Below are 20,715 nucleotides of genomic sequence, written 5' to 3'. Positions count from 1 at the left end.
AGTATAGAATATGGTTTAAAGGGGTTAGAATGATTGTGACGCCATATTAACACATTAACTGCCAAGACCGTAGTCCTACGGGCCGTTAAATCCAACTGTTAAGCGCCGAGACCGCAGCCCTACGGGCTGCGGTCTTTTCGCGCATGCGCGGTCCGGGTGCACTTTCGGAATTTTTTTGATCCACTTCCGTTTCCGGTTTGATGACAGGAAATAGAATTATTTGGGATCCGGTTTTCACGATCACGCCCGCCCTCGTTCTACAGACGAAACTGAAACTCAATTCTCTTCCTGTAGTTTTTTCTCCTCGCATTTCACTGTTTAACGTAATCCGCTCTAACTCAAACATGGATGCCCGTTTGACACGTGGTTTTCACTGGGAGATACAGGGAGATCGCGCGGATGTAAACAGACCGTGTAGCGCTCAATCTTAAGGATTTTAACAAGATCTATGGCGACATGAAAAAAACAAAAAAACAACAAAAACACCTTGGCACTGGTGAGTACATTATGAGATTAGCCCTTGGCAGTGGATGTGTTAACTAATGTGGCCGGGGACCCCCCCGGCCCCCCTGGTGACCCCCCCGGCCCCCCTGGGGACCCCCCCGGCCCCCTGGCTTGTAGATCTCCTATTTATTCATTTATTTTTAAATCGTGAACATTTGTAACTCAAATCTTTGCTTCTGGAACAACATATTTTGAGATGGGGGTCCGGAGCCAAATACATATCATTATGGGGGTCCTTGACATGGACAAGTTGGAGCAAAATAGAACTCTCTCTCCCCCCCCCTCCCCCACACAGAGATGGTAGAGTCCATGAAGCAGGTAGCGGGCATGGAGCTGACTCTCTCTCTCTCTCTCTCTCTCCCCCCCCCACACAGAGATGGTAGAGTCCATGAAGCAGGTAGCGGGCATGGACATGGAGCTGACGGTAGAGGAGAGGAACCTGCTGTCCGTCGCCTATAAGAACGTGATCGGAGCGAGGAGAGCATCGTGGAGGATCATCAGCAGCCTGGAGCAGAAGGAGGAGAGCAAGGGAGGAGAGGACAAACTGAAGATGATCCGAGAGTACAGACAAACGGTGAGACACACACAGTACAGACACACAGAGTACAGACACACACAGTACAGACACACACAGTACAAACACACACAGTACAGACACACACAGTACAAACACACACAGTACAAACACACACAGTACAGACAAACGGTGAGACACACAAAGTACAGACAAACGGTGAGACACACAAAGTACAGACAAACGGTGAGACACACAGAGTACAGACAAACGGTACAGACACACACAGTACAAACACACACAGTACAAACACACAGTACAAACACACACAGTACAGACACACACAGTACAGACACACAGAGTGCTCGATCAGCGAGGAAGGATATGGCTATCTGGCGGTCCTTGCCATGGACAGGTTTGGGGGACCCCTGCTGAAGGGACGGTGTTGTTCTTGTAGGATTGTGATGGATGTGTTTGTCTCCGAATGTCTCGTCACCTGATGGGTTTATTTACGTCAGGCTCTTGTGTTCTGCAGGTGGAGAACGAGCTCAAATCAATCTGCAACGACATTCTGGACGTTCTGGACAAGCACCTCATTCCAGCCGCAAAGACGGGAGAGTCCAAGGTGTTCTACTACAAAATGTACGTATTCATAGACTGCTTGAATGACTGATTGATTGATTGATTGATTGATTGATTGAAGCACTTTATTTAGAAAGACATGGAAACATTGACATTGTCAAACAGTTAGTACCTTAGTGACTGACAAACCCTTCAGCCAATCAGCAGTTCAATCCCCTTCAGCCAATGAGCAGCTCCTTTTCCCCATCTCCAGCCAATATGACGCAGGGGGACTTTAGAAGGGGCCATGCCGAAAATAGGTTGCTTTATTCGGATACATACGTGTCACTGCCCGCCCCTGCCGGTTCTCTGATCTTTTTTTTTTAATAGGCTCCGTCATGATATATTGACCACATATATGAAGTTAAACAACTAAATTCTATCCAAAACATATCTTAAAAGTCAATTCCGTGCCTCCAAAAAGAAGTTTGAGAGCGTTTTAAAACCGAAAGTAAAAACTGCCCACAGAAAACAATGGTGGCTCGTTCCATTTTGGTCGGCTGCAGTCGGTTCCATTGGGTTTCACTCAAACAGTTCACACGGACACGCGTGCGTTTCATTTACTTCCCGGACACCCAGATGTCAAAACATAAACAGTAGGGTAAATACGGAATTCAGAAAGAGGACTGTGTTTCAATGCAGGAAAACATCCCAGCATCAGGGGCGGCCATAGCTGAGTGGTTAGTGAGCCCGCCTAGGGAGCCAGAGGCCCTGGTTGCCCCAGGTTCGAGGCCAGGCCATATGTGTCGATGAAATGAAATTTGTCCCTGAGCAAGACTCTTAACCCCTAATTGCTCACAGGCCCTCATTGGAAACAAGACCGCAAGGACTTTCATGAACGACCTGTGGCTGATAGAGGGGAAAAAATGCAAAATATATATATATATAAATATATTTTTTTGATTTAGGCTTAACCATTTGACTGCCAATCACGTAGATCTACGCGAACCGATTTGAAGCCGCCACGTGCCAATCGCGTAGATCTACGTGAAGTAAAAAATAAATAAAAAAAAAGAATAACTTTTTTTCTTTCCAATTTCACCCAAAGACCAAGGAGATATGATTAGTTGAAGATCTAGACTCCTATCCACTTCCTTGTTAACTTAAAACTTAAAAAGTCTATATTTCGGCTCCTGAGTACTTTTTTTTTTCCAATGAAAAACTCTGGCACTGGCTAAAAAAATATGAAAATACCTCTGGCAGTTAATGGGTTAAAGGGATATTTCACTTTGAAAAAAACTTTGGGTCATTTTATCGTCTACTCAGGCTTTTGTGAGCACCCCAGACCGTTTTTAAGTTGCTTGATTCAGTATTTAGATATTTGATTTTCATTTTATCAGACACGCCCCCTTCCTATACAAACCCATTATAACTTCAAACTCCATTTTTAACATGTTAGATTCATCAAAAACACCCGTCCTTTTTTCTGGTGACTCACCCTGCCCTCCTAATGCGCGAGGGGGCCGTGTTTTTTCGATAACTTGTTTCATTTATTTTTAATATATTTTTCTGAAAATTAAAAAAAGTAAATACAATAAAAAAATTAAATAAAATAAATGAAAAAGGTTATCGAAAAAACACGACCCCCTCGCACATTAGGAGGGCAGGGTGAGTCACCAGAATAAAGGACGGGTGTTTTTGATGAATCTAACATTCATAATTATAATGGGTTTGTATAGGAAGGGGGCGTGTCTGATAAAATGAATATCAAATATCTAAATAATGAATCACACAACTTAGAAACGGTCTGGGGGGCTCACCAAAGCCTGAGTAGACTATAAAATGACCCAAAGTGTTTTTTGAAAGTGAAATATCCCTTTAATGTTGCCTAGAATCCCTTTAACAATGCAAGGTCCTCTAAACTGGATCGCTCATAAAAGCACTTGGCTTATTTAAAATGAACCCATGTATTCACATCATGATGACATGTATGGAAACAGACAGATATATATATATGTTACAGTATGATTGGAGAACCAGTACGATTGAAGAAGGCTCGCTCGTTTTTACCACCCACCCAGCAATTCTGTAGAAGCAACACTAGAGGGAGCCACAAGCCAGGCTTGTGCACAAGCATATATTGCCGCGACCACACACACACGTGCGCGCGTGTGTGACCGGCTTCGAGTGCTATCAATGCATTGAATGGGGAAATAGGCGAGTTTATTAGACCTTTCAATGGGCGAAATAGGCTACTACCTACCCGCGATTTATCAGACCATTCATTCAGGAGCTACTGACCTACTTGGAGGCGGAGCAGTCCGCACAACAATATTTACGATTCTGTGCCTATCGGTACATAACTCAAACGGCGCTGAGTAGGCACAGGCGAACGTCACACCGTTCAGGACGGCAACTCGGTCGCCTTAGCTCCCTCTGTGGTCCTTCACGGGGTGACAGTTCGCCTGTGACTGCGCGCCTCCGTCAGGGTCCAAAACCAAAAGCGAAACCTAAACTGAACTATTAAGTCATGTCAGTTGGTAGGTTAGTATGTCTTGATAACACCCAATGAATGGTCTGATAAATCGTGGGTAGGTAAGTAGGTCGCCTATTTCGCCCATTCAAAGGTCTAATAAACTCGCCTATTTCCCCATTCAATGCAGATAGCATTCGAATCAGGTGGACTGTTAAGATACTTTTATTGTGTTCTGCTGGCTTTTGTTTTAGTTTCTCCCTGACACACACACACACACACACACACACACACACACACACACACACACACACACACACACGGAGGAGGAGAAGGAGAAGGAGGAGGAGCTCCTCCTCCTCGCGAGCCTCGCTAATAAACCCTGTCTCGAAAAGCCCCGCATCGCCCCGAAGCCCCGTGCCTAAAAACGAGCGCTCTGTCTTCAATCGTACTGGTTCTCCAAACGTACTGTGACATATACACAACTAAGAAGAACGTCATGCAGTCTGCTTACAGCAGGGTGATGCAACTTAGATGATGCAGAGGGACACTATATTTACACACTCACTCCAGAGGGACACATTACATAGTTTTGTTTGGCAGACACCTCTTATCTCCATATTTAAACTCTTTTATTCCGTAAATGAATGCTGTACTTCGCCATTCTATGTCACACAAAAGTAGCAAAGATAGCCGATCTACAAGCTCAGCGCGACGCGTTTTGAGCTTGTAGATCTGCTATTTTTGATTTGGAATCCTGTTTTTTTTTTTTTTGCTGTTTTTGAATTGGAATCCTGAAAAGTTACATTTTTATTTAATTTCAAATGCATTTAGTTATACTTATGTTAACTTTATGAACTTGAATACGAATACATTGGACATAAAAAAGACAATAGCATTTTAATACTAGTCACTGAGCTACTAAGCTACTGACTGAAGTAATTAAAGCGGGTCATGTTTTCATGTTTGGAATTGTAAACAGCTGAAATCAATAATATATCACTATTAACCCTTTAAGACCTGAGGCGATTCTTTAAAAAAAATCTAAATCCTAACAGTTTTTTGAAAAAAATAAAAAAAATATTTTTTCACGATTTTTTTCAAAAATAGCAGATCTACAAGCTATGAGCTTGTAGATCTGCTATTTTTGAATAGCCAAAGGCATCTAAAGTGACACAGAAGCGTTCCAGGTATCAATGGGTTAACCTGCGGGGCCGCATTAAGTGAAGATGGGGGCCGCATGTGGCCCCCGGGCCGCCAGCTGCCCATGTATGGCTTACAGCAGCGGTGCCCACACTTTTTTAGCTTGACAACTACTTTTAAAATGACCAGCTCAACAAGATCTACCCCAAAAAAATATTATCCAATTGCTGAAAAAATGTACCTGAGGGGGCATTGGAATAGCCCTTTAAAATGGAAATAGGGGGGGGGGGGGGCTTCCTCCCATTCTGTATGGAAGTGATGGGGTTCTTTGCCTCGGACAGTTTTATATAACTTTATAATACAACTGATGTTTGCGAGCAACACTCTTGAAAACAAAGCGTTGCATTGCCTACTATAGAATTTGTTACACTCTCAGAGTTACAGACCCTTAAGGGTCCATTTGGTTCCATTTATGAACACTCTAAGACGTAAGGGACAGGTGGATCACCGTGGCAAAAAAATCTGGCTCCCATCCGCTTCCGTTTTATCTCCTTGCTAAAAACCTCTGTATCTCCTTAACCCATTAAGGCCTGAGTTCGATTCTTAAAAAGTTTTCTAAATCCTAACAGATTTTTGAAGAAAATAAAAAATATATTTTTTCACGATTTTTCAAAAATAGCAGATCTACAAGCTCGTAGCGCGGCACTCGGTGCCGCGCTATGAGCTTGTAGATCTGCTATTTTTGAATAGCCAAAGACATCTAAAGTGACACAGATGCGTTCCAGGTATTAATGGGTTAACTTTTTACAGTGGGCAAAACGAGTCATTCTCGATGCGCGATCGCTCTGCAACGGTGACTCGCGTGAGACATGTTGTTGTTCCAGGCGTTAGCTCTACAGGCGTTAGCTCTAAACAGCGTTAGCGTTGCAAACGGTGAGATTTCTGGCGCTCAACGTAAACTGTTTCAATAAACCCCTGGCACCCGATGTGTTAACAGGAAGGGAGACTACCACCGGTACCTGGCAGAGTTCGCCACGGGCAACGACAGGAAGGAGGCGGCGGAGAACAGTCTGGTGGCGTACAAAGCCGCCAGCGACATCGCCATGATCGAGCTCCCCCCCACGCATCCCATCCGCCTCGGCCTGGCGCTCAACTTCTCCGTGTTCTACTACGAGATCCTCAACTCACCCGACCGCGCATGCAGGTAGGACCCTACACCACACATGCAGGTAGGACCCTACACCACACATGCAGGTAGGACCCTACACCACACATGCAGGTAGGACACTACACCACACATGCAGGTAGGACCCTACACCACACATGCAGGTAGGACACTACACCACACATGCAGGTAGGACACTACACCACACATGCAGGTAGGACCCTACACCACACATGCAGGTAGGACCCTACACCACACATGCAGGTAGGACACTACACCACACATGCAGGTAGGACCCTACACCACACATGCAGGTAGGACACTACACCACACATGCAGGTAGGACCCTACACCACACATGCAGGTAGGACCCTACACCACACATGCAGGTAGGACACTACACCACACATGCAGGTAGGACACTACACCACACATGCAGGTAGGACACTACACCACCACACATGCAGGTAGGACCCTACACCACACATGCAGGTAGGACACTACACCACACATGCAGGTAGGACCCTACACCACACATGCAGGTAGGACACTACACCACACATGCAGGTAGGACCCTACACCACACATGCAGGTAGGACACTACACCACACATGCAGGTAGGACACTACACCACACATGCAGGTAGGACACTACACCACCACACATGCAGGTAGGACCCTACACCACACATGCAGGTAGGACACTACACCACCACACATGCAGGTAGGACCCTACACCACACATGCAGGTAGGACCCTACACCACACATGCAGGTAGGACACTACACCACACATGCAGGTAGGACCCTACACCACACATGCAGGTAGGACACTACACCACACATGCAGGTAGGACACTACACCACACATGCAGGTAGGACACTACACCACACATGCAGGTAGGACACTACACCACACATGCAGGTAGGACACTACACCACACATGCAGGTAGGACCCTACACCACACATGCAGGTAGGACACTACACCACACATGCAGGTAGGACACTACACCACCACACATGCAGGTAGGACACTACACCACCACACATGCAGGTAGGACCCTACACCACACATGCAGGTAGGACACTACACCACCACACATGCAGGTAGGACCCTACACCACACATGCAGGTAGGACACTACACCACACATGCAGGTAGGACACTACACCACACATGCAGGTAGGACACTACACCACACATGCAGGTAGGACACTACACCACCGCGCATGCAGGTAAGACGCTGGAATCCATTGATTTTGGAACATTTTATTTTGGACGATTTTTAACCCATTCAATCCGGAAACGCATTTTTAAGATGTCTTTTGGCTATTCAGAAATAGCAGATCTACAAGCTCATAGCGCGGCACTGAGTGCTGCAAATTTAAAAGGATCTTGAACATTTGTGCAGATCTTAATAAATATACATGACCTTTAATAGATATACATGAAGTATATAGGACGTAGCTTCTTATCACCTGACAGGGGGGAGTTTCCCCGGTAGGACGTAGCTTCTTATCACCTGACAGGGGGGAGTTTCCCCGGTAGGACGTAGCTTCTTATCACCTGACAGGGAGGAGTTTCCCCGGTAGGACGTAGCTTCTTATCACCTGACAGGGAGGAGTTTCCCCGGTAGGACGTAGCTTCTTATCACCTGACAGGGGGGAGTGTCCCCGGTAGGACGTAGCTTCTTATCACCTGACAGGGAGGAGTTTCCCCGGTAGGACGTAGCTTCTTATCACCTGACAGGGAGGAGTTTCCCCGGTAGGACGTAGCTTCTTATCACCTGACAGGGAGGAGTTTCCCCGGTAGGACGTAGCTTCTTATCACCTGACAGGGAGGAGTTTCCCCGGTAGGACGTAGCTTCTTATCACCTGACAGGGAGGAGTTTCCCCGGTAGGACGTAGCTTCTTATCACCTGACAGGGGGGAGTTTCCCCGGTAGGACGTAGCTTCTTATCACCTGACAGGGGGGAGTTTCCCCGGTAGGACGTAGCTTCTTGTCACCTGACAAGGGGGAGTGTCCCCGGTAGGACGTAGCGCGTGGAAGGAACACGTTATTCCAACCAGTTCCTTTCCCCTCCATCAGCTGGCCAGGGGGAGGCAGTATAGAGACTAGGATTACTACATGTTTTTGTGAAGGTATTAACTACCCTAGGAGACACAGAGAGGCCCAATATATATTTTTTATCTTGAGCTAAAGATTGGGAACCCTTGGTCCATGTGACTTGCGTGTCCAAACTCACGTGTGAATATGTTTTGTCTCTCTTTGTCTCCAGATTGGCGAAGGCAGCGTTTGACGACGCCATCGCAGAGCTGGACACGCTAAGCGAGGAGAGCTACAAGGACTCCACACTCATCATGCAGCTGCTACGTGACAACCTAACATTATGGACCTCAGACATGCAGGGAGATGGTGAGACGCCTGCCTGTGTGTCTGTGTGTGTGTCTCATAGAACGTAAAACAATATGGAGAGCGTCATGAAATCATGATTGTTTTGCCATCAAACAATATCAAGCAAAAAGGTCAAATCGACCGGTCCTCCATCTCTCCAGTCCATCCCGTTAAGCAGCGCACCTCCCCAAATAGAACCGTCGTCCTAAAACACCCTCGCCCCGGGTCTAATCCGGCGACCACGGTCCGCGGGAAAAAATGGGGCAGTGTGTTTTAGGACGAGCGTTCCGTTTTCCACCCGGTTGCTGTTTTTATTTTATTTTATTTTTTTGCTGTGAGAGGGGGAAAGCGTGTGAAATGGCAAGTGTGGCGTGAGGTGTGTGAAGAGGTTAAATTGAACGTGACTCACTCTCAAAGGGTGAGACTTGGCAGCTCTGCTAAAGACCATAAATGAAGCCTATTTTTCAGCGATTTGAAATCCGCTATCTTTCTATATCCGGTCCCGGTAATGCTACCGGAAATGAATGCTATTGGCTGAAACCGCAGCGAGGGCGGGTCTTCACTTGGTAGAACCAGTAGAAAGCCTAGAAACATGCCCTACTTTATCATTCATTTATTTAAAAATGAATGGGACCATAATTTACTAAACACATATCATGATGATTTAAAAAAAAAACACTGTAAACTAGTGTTTGAAAACATAGTGTTTATGAAAATGTTTAATAAGGTAATAAAATCAAGTGTTAACACTTATTTTTGACAAACATCGCGTACCACACCTTTAAAACGTAGTGTCTCTCTGTCCTCAGCTTTAATGTAGTGTCTCTCTGTCCTCAGCTTTAACGTAGTGTTTCTCTGTCCTCAGCTTTAACATAGTGTCTCTCTGTCCTCAGCTTTAACGTAGTGTCTCTCTGTCCTCAGCTTTAACGTAGTGTCTCTCTGTCCTCAGCTTTAACGTAGTGTCTCTGTCCTCAGCTTTAACGTAGTGTCTCTCTGTCCTCAGCTTTAACATAGTGTCTCTGTCCTCAGCTTTAACGTAGTGTCTCTCTGTCCTCAGCTTTAACATAGTGTCTCTCTGTCCTCAGCTTTAACATAGTGTCTCTGTCCTCAGCTTTAACGTAGTGTCTCTCTGTCCTCAGCTTTAACGTAGTGTCTCTCTGTCCTCAGCTTTAACATAGTGTCTCTGTCCTCAGCTTTAACGTAGTGTCTCTCTGTCCTCAGCTTTAACATAGTGTTTCTCTGTCCTCAGCTTTAACGTAGTGTCTCTCTGTCCTCAGCTTTAACATAGTGTCTCTGTCCTCAGCTTTAACATAGTGTCTCTGTCCTCAGCTTTAACGTAGTGTCTCTCTGTCCTCAGCTTTAACGTAGTGTCTCTGTCCTCAGCTTTAACGTAGTGTCTCTCTGTCCTCAGCTTTAACATAGTGTCTCTCTGTCCTCAGCTTTAACGTAGTGTCTCTCTGTCCTCAGCTTTAACGTAGTGTCTCTGTCCTCAGCTTTAACGTAGTGTTTCTCTGTCCTCAGCTTTAACATAGTGTCTCTGTCCTCAGCTTTAACATAGTGTCTCTGTCCTCAGCTTTAACATAGTGTCTCTGTCCTCAGCTTTAACGTAGTGTCTCTCTGTCCTCAGCTTTAACATAGTGTCTCTCTGTCCTCAGCTTTAACGTAGTGTCTCTGTCCTCAGCTTTAACGTAGTGTCTCTCTGTCCTCAGCTTTAACGTAGTGTCTCTCTGTCCTCAGCTTTAACATAGTGTCTCTGTCCTCAGCTTTAACGTAGTGTCTCTGTCCTCAGCTTTAACGTAGTGTCTCTCTGTCCTCAGCTTTAACGTAGTGTCTCTGTCCTCAGCTTTAACATAGTGTCTCTGTCCTCAGCTTTAACATAGTGTCTCTGTCCTCAGCTTTAACATAGTGTCTCTGTCCTCAGCTTTAACATAGTGTCTCTCTGTCCTCAGCTTTAACGTAGTGTCTCTCTGTCCTCAGCTTTAACGTAGTGTCTCTGTCCTCAGCTTTAACGTAGTGTCTCTGTCCTCAGCTTTAACATAGTGTCTCTCTGTCCTCAGCTTTAACGTAGTGTCTCTCTGTCCTCAGCTTTAACGTAGTGTCTCTGTCCTCAGCTTTAACATAGTGTCTCTCTGTCCTCAGCTTTAACGTAGTGTCTCTCTGTCCTCAGCTTTAACGTAGTGTCTCTCTGTCCTCAGCTTTAACATAGTGTCTCTATGTCCTCAGCTTTAACGTAGTGTCTCTCTGTCCTCAGCTTTAACATAGTGTCTCTCTGTCCTCAGCTTTAACATAGTGTCTCTGTCCTCAGCTTTAACGTAGTGTCTCTGTCCTCAGCTTTAACATAGTGTCTCTCTGTCCTCAGCTTTAACGTAGTGTCTCTGTCCTCAGCTTTAACGTAGTGTCTCTCTGTCCTCAGCTTTAACGTAGTGTCTCTCTGTCCTCAGCTTTAACATAGTGTTTCTCTGTCCTCAGCTTTAACGTAGTGTCTCTCTGTCCTCAGCTTTAACATAGTGTCTCTCTGTCCTCAGCTTTAACGTAGTGTTTCTCTGTCCTCAGCTTTAACATAGTGTTTCTCTGTCCTCAGCTTTAACGTAGTGTCTCTCTGTCCTCAGCTTTAACATAGTGTCTCTCTGTCCTCAGCTTTAACGTAGTGTCTCTGTCCTCAGCTTTAACGTAGTGTCTCTGTCCTCAGCTTTAACATAGTGTCTCTCTGTCCTCAGCTTTAACATAGTGTCTCTGTCCTCAGCTTTAACATAGTGTCTCTGTCCTCAGCTTTAACATAGTGTCTCTGTCCTCAGCTTTAACATAGTGTCTCTATGTCCTCAGCTTTAACATAGTGTCTCTGTCCTCAGCTTTAACATAGTGTCTCTGTCCTCAGCTTTAACGTAGTGTCTCTCTGTCCTCAGCTTTAACATAGTGTCTCTGTCCTCAGCTTTAACATAGTGTCTCTGTCCTCAGCTTTAACATAGTGTCTCTGTCCTCAGCTTTAACGTAGTGTCTCTGTCCTCAGCTTTAACGTAGTGTCTCTGTCCTCAGCTTTAACATAGTGTCTCTGTCCTCAGCTTTAACATAGTGTCTCTGTCCTCAGCTTTAACATAGTGTCTCTGTCCTCAGCTTTAACATAGTGTCTCTGTCCTCAGCTTTAACATAGTGTCTCTGTCCTCAGCTTTAACATAGTGTCTCTGTCCTCAGCTTTAACATAGTGTCTCTCTGTCCTCAGCTTTAACGTAGTGTCTCTCTGTCCTCAGCTTTAACGTAGTGTCTCTCTGTCCTCAGCTTTAACGTAGTGTCTCTGTCCTCAGCTTTAACATAGTGTCTCTCTGTCCTCAGCTTTAACGTAGTGTCTCTCTGTCCTCAGCTTTAACGTAGTGTCTCTCTGTCCTCAGCTTTAACATAGTGTCTCTATGTCCTCAGCTTTAACGTAGTGTCTCTCTGTCCTCAGCTTTAACATAGTGTCTCTCTGTCCTCAGCTTTAACATAGTGTCTCTGTCCTCAGCTTTAACGTAGTGTCTCTGTCCTCAGCTTTAACATAGTGTCTCTCTGTCCTCAGCTTTAACGTAGTGTCTCTGTCCTCAGCTTTAACGTAGTGTCTCTCTGTCCTCAGCTTTAACGTAGTGTCTCTGTCCTCAGCTTTAACATAGTGTCTCTGTCCTCAGCTTTAACATAGTGTCTCTCTGTCCTCAGCTTTAACATAGTGTTTCTCTGTCCTCAGCTTTAACATAGTGTTTCTCTGTCCTCAGCTTTAACGTAGTGTCTCTCTGTCCTCAGCTTTAACATAGTGTCTCTCTGTCCTCAGCTTTAACGTAGTGTTTCTCTGTCCTCAGCTTTAACATAGTGTTTCTCTGTCCTCAGCTTTAACGTAGTGTCTCTCTGTCCTCAGCTTTAACGTAGTGTCTCTGTCCTCAGCTTTAACATAGTGTTTCTCTGTCCTCAGCTTTAACATAGTGTCTCTGTCCTCAGCTTTAACATAGTGTCTCTCTGTCCTCAGCTTTAACGTAGTGTCTCTGTCCTCAGCTTTAACGTAGTGTCTCTGTCCTCAGCTTTAACATAGTGTCTCTCTGTCCTCAGCTTTAACATAGTGTCTCTGTCCTCAGCTTTAACATAGTGTCTCTGTCCTCAGCTTTAACATAAGCCGCTTTTCCATCACAGCTTAAGCACGACACTGTCCAGTACAGTCCAGAACCGCACCGCACCGCTTCAAAATGTCTTGCGTTTCCATTGCACAAAATTCCCCACTCGCAAAATCCCCACCCTCCCCTCCCCTCCCGAAGGAAATCAACGCCCCTTTCTTTAACACACCAACTTAGCCTCAGGCTACAGGGTTAGCCTAAATGCTAGCGTGCTTCCTCAGAGCTAGTTTGGCTCTTAAGTTATTATTTGGCCATGTTCACCCTGACTTTAATCTTCGCTATTGTTGGGAAGACCTGTGTGGTGTCTAAACACGTTGCCATCACTTATATAAAAAACATTATTAGCGTGTATCGTCGCACATTCATTGTTGCCAGGTTTAGCAGAAAAAAATAAGCAATCAGGTCTATGAAAACAATCCCAAAAGAAGCGACTATCTACGGCTATTTGAAAATAGCAGATCTACAAACTCACAACGCGTAGCGATGCGACGCATTGTGAGTGTGTGCATCTGCTATTTAAAAAATATATTTACATATATAATGTTGACAAATACATATTAATTTGGGGGTCCTTGACATGAAAATGTTTAAGAACCACTGGTTTCAACAACATATGGAAACAAGCCCCAAATAATCAACTACATTTTAGAAACAAGCAGTGGTGGAAAAAGTACTCAAATGTTTTACTTAAGTAAAAGTATCAATACTGCAATGTAGAAGCATCTACAAGTGAAAGTCTGGAATTACTTGAGTAAAAGTACAAAAACTATTGGTATCAAAATGTACTTAAGGTACCAAAAGTAAGTACTAAAATGTTTGAAAATAGCAGATCTACAATGATGCGATGCGTTGTGAGCTTGTAGATCGGCTATTTTCAAATAGCCTAGGTATAAAATAGGGCTTAAGTGGTTAATGTATGTTTTATAATGTAATCATTTATATCTGAAAAGTAACTAGTAACTAATACGTTTTCAGATAATTGTAGTGGAGTAAAAGTACTACCAATATTTACAAGCAACTTTACAGAAACATAAGCCCAATGTCGCTTATAATAAGTGGACATGGCAACACTGCTACCGTAGTGTTTACATTTTACAGAGACCTGAGTGGACAGACACAGCTGTGAGCCGACCAATCAGTAGCAGTCACAGCTTTAGCCCCGCTTAGCCCAGCTCAGACCTACCCAAGACTGGGTACTTTTTAGGCACCAGTTTAGTACCACTTACACACCACTCTACCCACTTCATTGTAGTGGAAACCGTTGCTGTGGTGGGCGGTGTGGGGTTGGGCTAGGTAAGTCCATGTATATGGAAAGCCGCCTATAGTGTCTCTGTCCTCAGCTTTAACATAGTGTCTCTGTCCTCAGCTTTAACATAGTGTCTCTGTCCTCAGCTTTAACATAGTGTCTATCTGTCCTCAGCTTTAACATAGTGTCTCTCTGTCCTCAGCTTTAACATAGTGTCTCTGTCCTCAGCTTTAACATAGTGTCTCTGTCCTCAGCTTTAACATAGTGTCTCTGTCCTCAGCTTTAACATAGTGTCTCTGTCCTCAGCTTTAACATAGTGTCTCTCTGTCCTCAGCTTTAACATAGTGTCTCTCTGTCCTCAGCTTTAACGTAGTGTTTCTCTGTCCTCAGCTTTAACGTAGTGTCTCTGTCCTCAGCTTTAACGTAGTGTCTCTGTCCTCAGCTTTAACATAGTGTCTCTGTCCTCAGCTTTAACATAGTGTCTCTGTCCTCAGCTTTAACATAGTGTCTCTGTCCTCAGCTTTAACATAGTGTCTCTGTCCTCAGCTTTAACATAGTGTCTCTGTCCTCAGCTTTAACATAGTGTCTCTCTGTCCTCAGCTTTAACGTAGTGTCTCTGTCCTCAGCTTTAACATAGTGTCTCTCTGTCCTCAGCTTTAACATAGTGTCTCTGTCCTCAGCTTTAACATAGTGTCTCTGTCCTCAGCTTTAACATAGTGTCTCTGTCCTCAGCTTTAACATAGTGTCTCTGTCCTCAGCTTTAACATAGTGTCTCTGTCCTCAGCTTTAACGTAGTGTCTCTCTGTCCTCAGCTTTAACGTAGTGTCTCTCTGTCCTCAGCTTTAACGTAGTGTCTCTGTCCTCAGCTTTAACATAGTGTCTCTCTGTCCTCAGCTTTAACATAGTGTCTCTGTGTCCTCAGCTTTAACGTAGTGTCTCTGTCCTCAGCTTTAACATAGTGTCTCTCTGTCCTCAGCTTTAACATAGTGTCTCTGTGTCCTCAGCTTTAACATAGTGTCTCTGTCCTCAGCTTTAACATAGTGTCTCTGTCCTCAGCTTTAACATAGTGTCTCTGTGTCCTCAGCTTTAACGTAGTGTCTCTGTCCTCAGCTTTAACATAGTGTCTCTCTGTCCTCAGCTTTAACATAGTGTTTCTCTGTCCTCAGCTTTAACATAGTGTCTCTGTCCTCAGCTTTAACGTAGTGTCTCTGTCCTCAGCTTTAACATAGTGTCTCTGTCCTCAGCTTTAACGTAGTGTCTCTGTCCTCAGCTTTAACATAGTGTCTCTCTGTCCTCAGCTTTAACATAGTGTCTCTGTCCTCAGCTTTAACGTAGTGTCTCTCTGTCCTCAGCTTTAACATAGTGTCTCTGTCCTCAGCTTTAACGTAGTGTCTCTGTCCTCAGCTTTAACGTAGTGTCTCTGTCCTCAGCTTTAACATAGTGTCTCTGTCCTCAGCTTTAACATAGTGTCTCTGTCCTCAGCTTTAACATAGTGTCTCTGTCCTCAGCTTTAACATAGTGTCTCTGTCCTCAGCTTTAACATAGTGTCTCTGTCCTCAGCTTTAACATAGTGTCTCTGTCCTCAGCTTTAACATAGTGTCTCTCTGTCCTCAGCTTTAACGTAGTGTCTCTGTCCTCAGCTTTAACATAGTGTCTCTCTGTCCTCAGCTTTAACATAGTGTCTCTGTCCTCAGCTTTAACGTAGTGTCTCTCTGTCCTCAGCTTTAACATAGTGTCTCTGTCCTCAGCTTTAACGTAGTGTCTCTGTCCTCAGCTTTAACGTAGTGTCTCTGTCCTCAGCTTTAACGTAGTGTCTCTGTCCTCAGCTTTAACATAGTGTCTCTCTGTCCTCAGCTTTAACATAGTGTCTCTGTCCTCAGCTTTAACATAGTGTCTCTCTGTCCTCAGCTTTAACATAGTGTCTCTCTGTCCTCAGCTTTAACGTAGTGTCTCTCTGTCCTCAGCTTTAACGTAGTGTCTCTGTCCTCAGCTTTAACATAGTGTCTCTGTCCTCAGCTTTAACATAGTGTCTCTCTGTCCTCAGCTTTAACATAGTGTTTCTCTGTCCTCAGCTTTAACATAGTGTTTCTCTGTCCTCAGCTTTAACGTAGTGTCTCTCTGTCCTCAGCTTTAACATAGTGTTTCTCTGTCCTCAGCTTTAACGTAGTGTCTCTGTCCTCAGCTTTAACGTAGTGTCTCTGTCCTCAGCTTTAACATAGTGTCTCTCTGTCCTCAGCTTTAACATAGTGTCTCTGTCCTCAGCTTTAACATAGTGTCTCTGTCCTCAGCTTTAACATAGTGTCTCTGTCCTCAGCTTTAACATAGTGTCTCTGTCCTCAGCTTTAACATAGTGTCTCTGTCCTCAGCTTTAACATAGTGTCTCTGTCCTCAGCTTTAACATAGTGTCTCTGTCCTCAGCTTTAACATAGTGTCTCTGTCCTCAGCTTTAACATAGTGTCTCTGTCCTCAGCTTTAACATAGTGTCTCTGTCCTCAGCTTTAACATAGTGTCTCTGTCCTCAGCTTTAACGTAGTGTCTCTGTCCTCAGCTTTAACATAGTGTCTCTCTGTCCTCAGCTTTAACATAGTGTCTCTCTGTCCTCAGCTTTAACATAGTGTCTCTGTCCTCAGCTTTAACGTAGTGTCTCTCTGTCCTCAGCTTTAACGTAGTGTCTCTGTCCTCAGCTTTAACGTAGTGTCTCTCTGTCCTCAGCTTTAACGTAGTGTCTCTCTGTCCTCAGCTTTAACATAGTTTCTCTGTCCTCAGCTTTAACGTAGTGTCTCTCTGTCCTCAGCTTTAACGTAGTGTCTCTCTGTCCTCAGCTTTAACATAGTGTCTCTGTCCTCAGCTTTAACATAGTGTCTCTATGTCCTCAGCTTTAACATAGTGTCTCTCTGTCCTCAGCTTTAACGTAGTGTCTCTGTCCTCAGCTTTAACATAGTGTCTCTGTCCTCAGCTTTAACGTAGTGTCTCTCTGTCCTCAGCTTTAACGTAGTGTCTCTCTGTCCTCAGCTTTAACATAGTGTCTCTGTCCTCAGCTTTAACGTAGTGTCTCTCTGTCCTCAGCTTTAACGTAGTGTCTCTGTCCTCAGCTTTAACATAGTGTCTCTGTCCTCAGCTTTAACATAGTGTCTCTGTCCTCAGCTTTAACGTAGTGTCTCTGTCCTCAGCTTTAACATAGTGTCTCTGTCCTCAGCTTTAACATAGTGTCTCTCTGTCCTCAGCTTTAACGTAGTGTCTCTGTCCTCAGCTTTAACATAGTGTCTCTGTCCTCAGCTTTAACATAGTGTCTCTGTCCTCAGCTTTAACATAGTGTCTCTGTCCTCAGCTTTAACATAGTGTCTCTGTCCTCAGCTTTAACATAGTGTCTCTATGTCCTCAGCTTTAACATAGTGTCTCTCTGTCCTCAGCTTTAACGTAGTGTCTCTGTCCTCAGCTTTAACATAGTGTCTCTGTGTCCTCAGCTTTAACGTAGTGTCTCTGTCCTCAGCTTTAACATAGTGTCTCTGTCCTCAGCTTTAACATAGTGTCTCTCTGTCCTCAGCTTTAACATAGTGTCTCTCTGTCCTCAGCTTTAACATAGTGTCTCTCTGTCCTCAGCTTTAACATAGTGTCTCTCTGTCCTCAGCTTTAACATAGTGTCTCTCTGTCCTCAGCTTTAACATAGTGTCTCTGTGTCCTCAGCTTTAACGTAGTGTCTCTGTCCTCAGCTTTAACATAGTGTCTCTCTGTCCTCAGCTTTAACATAGTGTTTCTCTGTCCTCAGCTTTAACATAGTGTCTCTGTCCTCAGCTTTAACGTAGTGTCTCTGTCCTCAGCTTTAACATAGTGTCTCTGTCCTCAGCTTTAACATAGTGTCTCTGTCCTCAGCTTTAACGTAGTGTCTCTGTCCTCAGCTTTAACATAGTGTCTCTGTCCTCAGCTTTAACATAGTGTCTCTCTGTCCTCAGCTTTAACATAGTGTCTCTGTCCTCAGCTTTAACGTAGTGTCTCTGTCCTCAGCTTTAACATAGTGTCTCTCTGTCCTCAGCTTTAACATAGTGTCTCTGTCCTCAGCTTTAACGTAGTGTCTCTGTCCTCAGCTTTAACATAGTGTCTCTGTCCTCAGCTTTAACATAGTGTCTCTGTCCTCAGCTTTAACATAGTGTCTCTGTCCTCAGCTTTAACATAGTGTCTCTGTCCTCAGCTTTAACATAGTGTCTCTGTCCTCAGCTTTAACATAGTGTCTCTCTGTCCTCAGCTTTAACATAGTGTCTCTGTCCTCAGCTTTAACATAGTGTCTCTCTGTCCTCAGCTTTAACGTAGTGTCTCTCTGTCCTCAGCTTTAACATAGTGTCTCTGTCCTCAGCTTTAACGTAGTGTCTCTCTGTCCTCAGCTTTAACATAGTGTCTCTGTCCTCAGCTTTAACATAGTGTCTCTCTGTCCTCAGCTTTAACATAGTGTCTCTGTCCTCAGCTTTAACGTTGTGTCTCTGTCCTCAGCTTTAACATAGTGTCTCTGTCCTCAGCTTTAACATAGTGTCTCTGTCCTCAGCTTTAACGTAGTGTCTCTGTCCTCAGCTTTAACATAGTGTCTCTGTCCTCAGCTTTAACATAGTGTCTCTGTCCTCAGCTTTAACGTAGTGTCTCTGTCCTCAGCTTTAACATAGTGTCTCTCTGTCCTCAGCTTTAACATAGTGTCTCTGTCCTCAGCTTTAACATAGTGTCTCTCTGTCCTCAGCTTTAACATAGTGTCTCTCTGTCCTCAGCTTTAACGTAGTGTCTCTGTCCTCAGCTTTAACATAGTGTCTCTGTCCTCAGCTTTAACATAGTGTCTCTGTCCTCAGCTTTAACATAGTGTCTCTGTCCTCAGCTTTAACATAGTGTTTCTCTGTCCTCAGCTTTAACGTAGTGTCTCTCTGTCCTCAGCTTTAACATAGTGTCTCTCTGTCCTCAGCTTTAACGTAGTGTCTCTCTGTCCTCAGCTTTAACGTAGTGTCTCTGTCCTCAGCTTTAACGTAGTGTCTCTCTGTCCTCAGCTTTAACGTAGTGTCTCTGTCCTCAGCTTTAACGTAGTGTCTCTGTCCTCAGCTTTAACGTAGTGTCTCTGTCCTCAGCTTTAACATAGTGTCTCTCTGTCCTCAGCTTTAACGTAGTGTCTCTCTGTCCTCAGCTTTAACGTAGTGTCTCTCTGTCCTCAGCTTTAACATAGTGTCTCTCTGTCCTCAGCTTTAACATAGTGTCTCTCTGTCCTCAGCTTTAACATAGTGTCTCTCTGTCCTCAGCTTTAACATAGTGTCTCTCTGTCCTCAGCTTTAACATAGTGTCTCTGTCCTCAGCTTTAACGTAGTCTCTCTGTCCTCAGCTTTAACATAGTGTCTCTCTGTCCTCAGCTTTAACATAGTGTCTCTCTGTCCTCAGCTTTAACATAGTGTCTCTCTGTCCTCAGCTTTAACATAGTGTCTCTCTGTCCTCAGCTTTAACATAGTGTCTCTGTCCTCAGCTTTAACGTAGTGTCTCTCTGTCCTCAGCTTCAGGTGAAGAACAGCCGAGCAAAGAGCCTGCTGCACCGCAAGAACCTGAAGAGGAAGCCGCCGCCCAGTGACCCCTCCCCTTCCTGTCCGCCAAGACCAACCCCTTCCTCTGCATCACTTCCTGCGCCCGCCCAACCCCCCCCCTCTCTCTGTCTCTCTCTCTGTCTCTCTCTCTGTCTCTCTCTTTTTTAGACTCCAACACTCACTCCATTTTTTCCCGTCTCTGTCTGTCTTCCTTCCTTTAACTGCTCATTCATCCATCTTTTCTTTTTTCTTTCTTTCTTTCTTTCTTTTTTTCCTTCTTTTCTCCTTCTTGTTTTTTCGTTTTATGGTTTTTCTGGTGTTGCCCTCTTTTGCAAAACTGCACCGACTTAAATCCCCAAGTGTTAATTTAACTCTGAGAGTGTACACATGGAACCAAATGGACCCTTAAGGGTCCATTTGGTTCCATGTGTACACTCTCAGAGTTACATTATCACAGAATGTTACTATTCTGACTACTATAGTTTTACACAGAGAGTGTAAAAAAAACAAAGATAAATAAAAACTCTCAGAGTGAAAGTAGCGCTGAGGATTTTCTCCGGTGCAGGAAGGGGGGGGAATGAGTTTATTTTTTTTCTAAATCTGTCCCTGGGTGTAAAATTAACCTTTTCCAACTCCAGCTGCAACCCCCGACATATCTGATCTGTAGATCCACGTCATTTAGTTTACTGTTGTTGGCTTGAACCTAGCCGTTATCTGTTGCCAAGTATACTTGAGACACACACACAGTCACACACACACACACACACACACACACACACACACACACACACACACACACACACACACACACACACACACACACACACACACACACACACACACACACTCGCTCACTCGTGCACACCCACAATGGAAGAGGTAGTTTATATATTTTTTAAAGGACTTTTCTGTCAAACTTTTGTTTGTTTGTTGTTGTTGTTGTTGTTGTTTTGGTGTGGGCGTGTCCGCACGCGTTTACCTGTCAGTCTACCTTTGCCATGCGTCTACAGGGCCGTTCGAAACGCCGCGCACCATAACCGTTAGTAACGGT

At 44.5% G+C, this 20,715-nt stretch overlaps 1 protein-coding gene across 1 annotated transcript in view; it reads left to right on the top strand.

Moving 5' to 3' along the window:
- The window catches only part of LOC308089729 (14-3-3 protein epsilon-like), a 28,044-nt gene extending 8,027 nt beyond the window's left edge, over positions 1 to 20,017 (top strand). The window contains exons 2-6 of the mRNA XM_080434622.1: positions 879 to 1,078; positions 1,554 to 1,660; positions 6,193 to 6,399; positions 8,639 to 8,775; positions 19,638 to 20,017. Of these exons, the coding sequence (XP_080290748.1) occupies positions 879 to 1,078; positions 1,554 to 1,660; positions 6,193 to 6,399; positions 8,639 to 8,775; positions 19,638 to 19,711 (725 nt within the window). The 3' untranslated portion in view covers positions 19,712 to 20,017. The remainder of the gene's footprint in view (positions 1 to 878; positions 1,079 to 1,553; positions 1,661 to 6,192; positions 6,400 to 8,638; positions 8,776 to 19,637) is intronic.
- The last annotated feature ends 698 nt before the right edge of the window (positions 20,018 to 20,715 follow it).

The sequence above is a fragment of the Gymnoscopelus braueri genome (assembly GCF_963280865.1).
Source record: "Gymnoscopelus braueri genome assembly, chromosome: 8".
Lineage (NCBI taxonomy): Eukaryota > Metazoa > Chordata > Actinopteri > Myctophiformes > Myctophidae > Gymnoscopelus > Gymnoscopelus braueri.
Note: the sequence above shows the minus strand (reverse complement) of the source record. Positions and strands in the feature narration are given on the sequence as shown.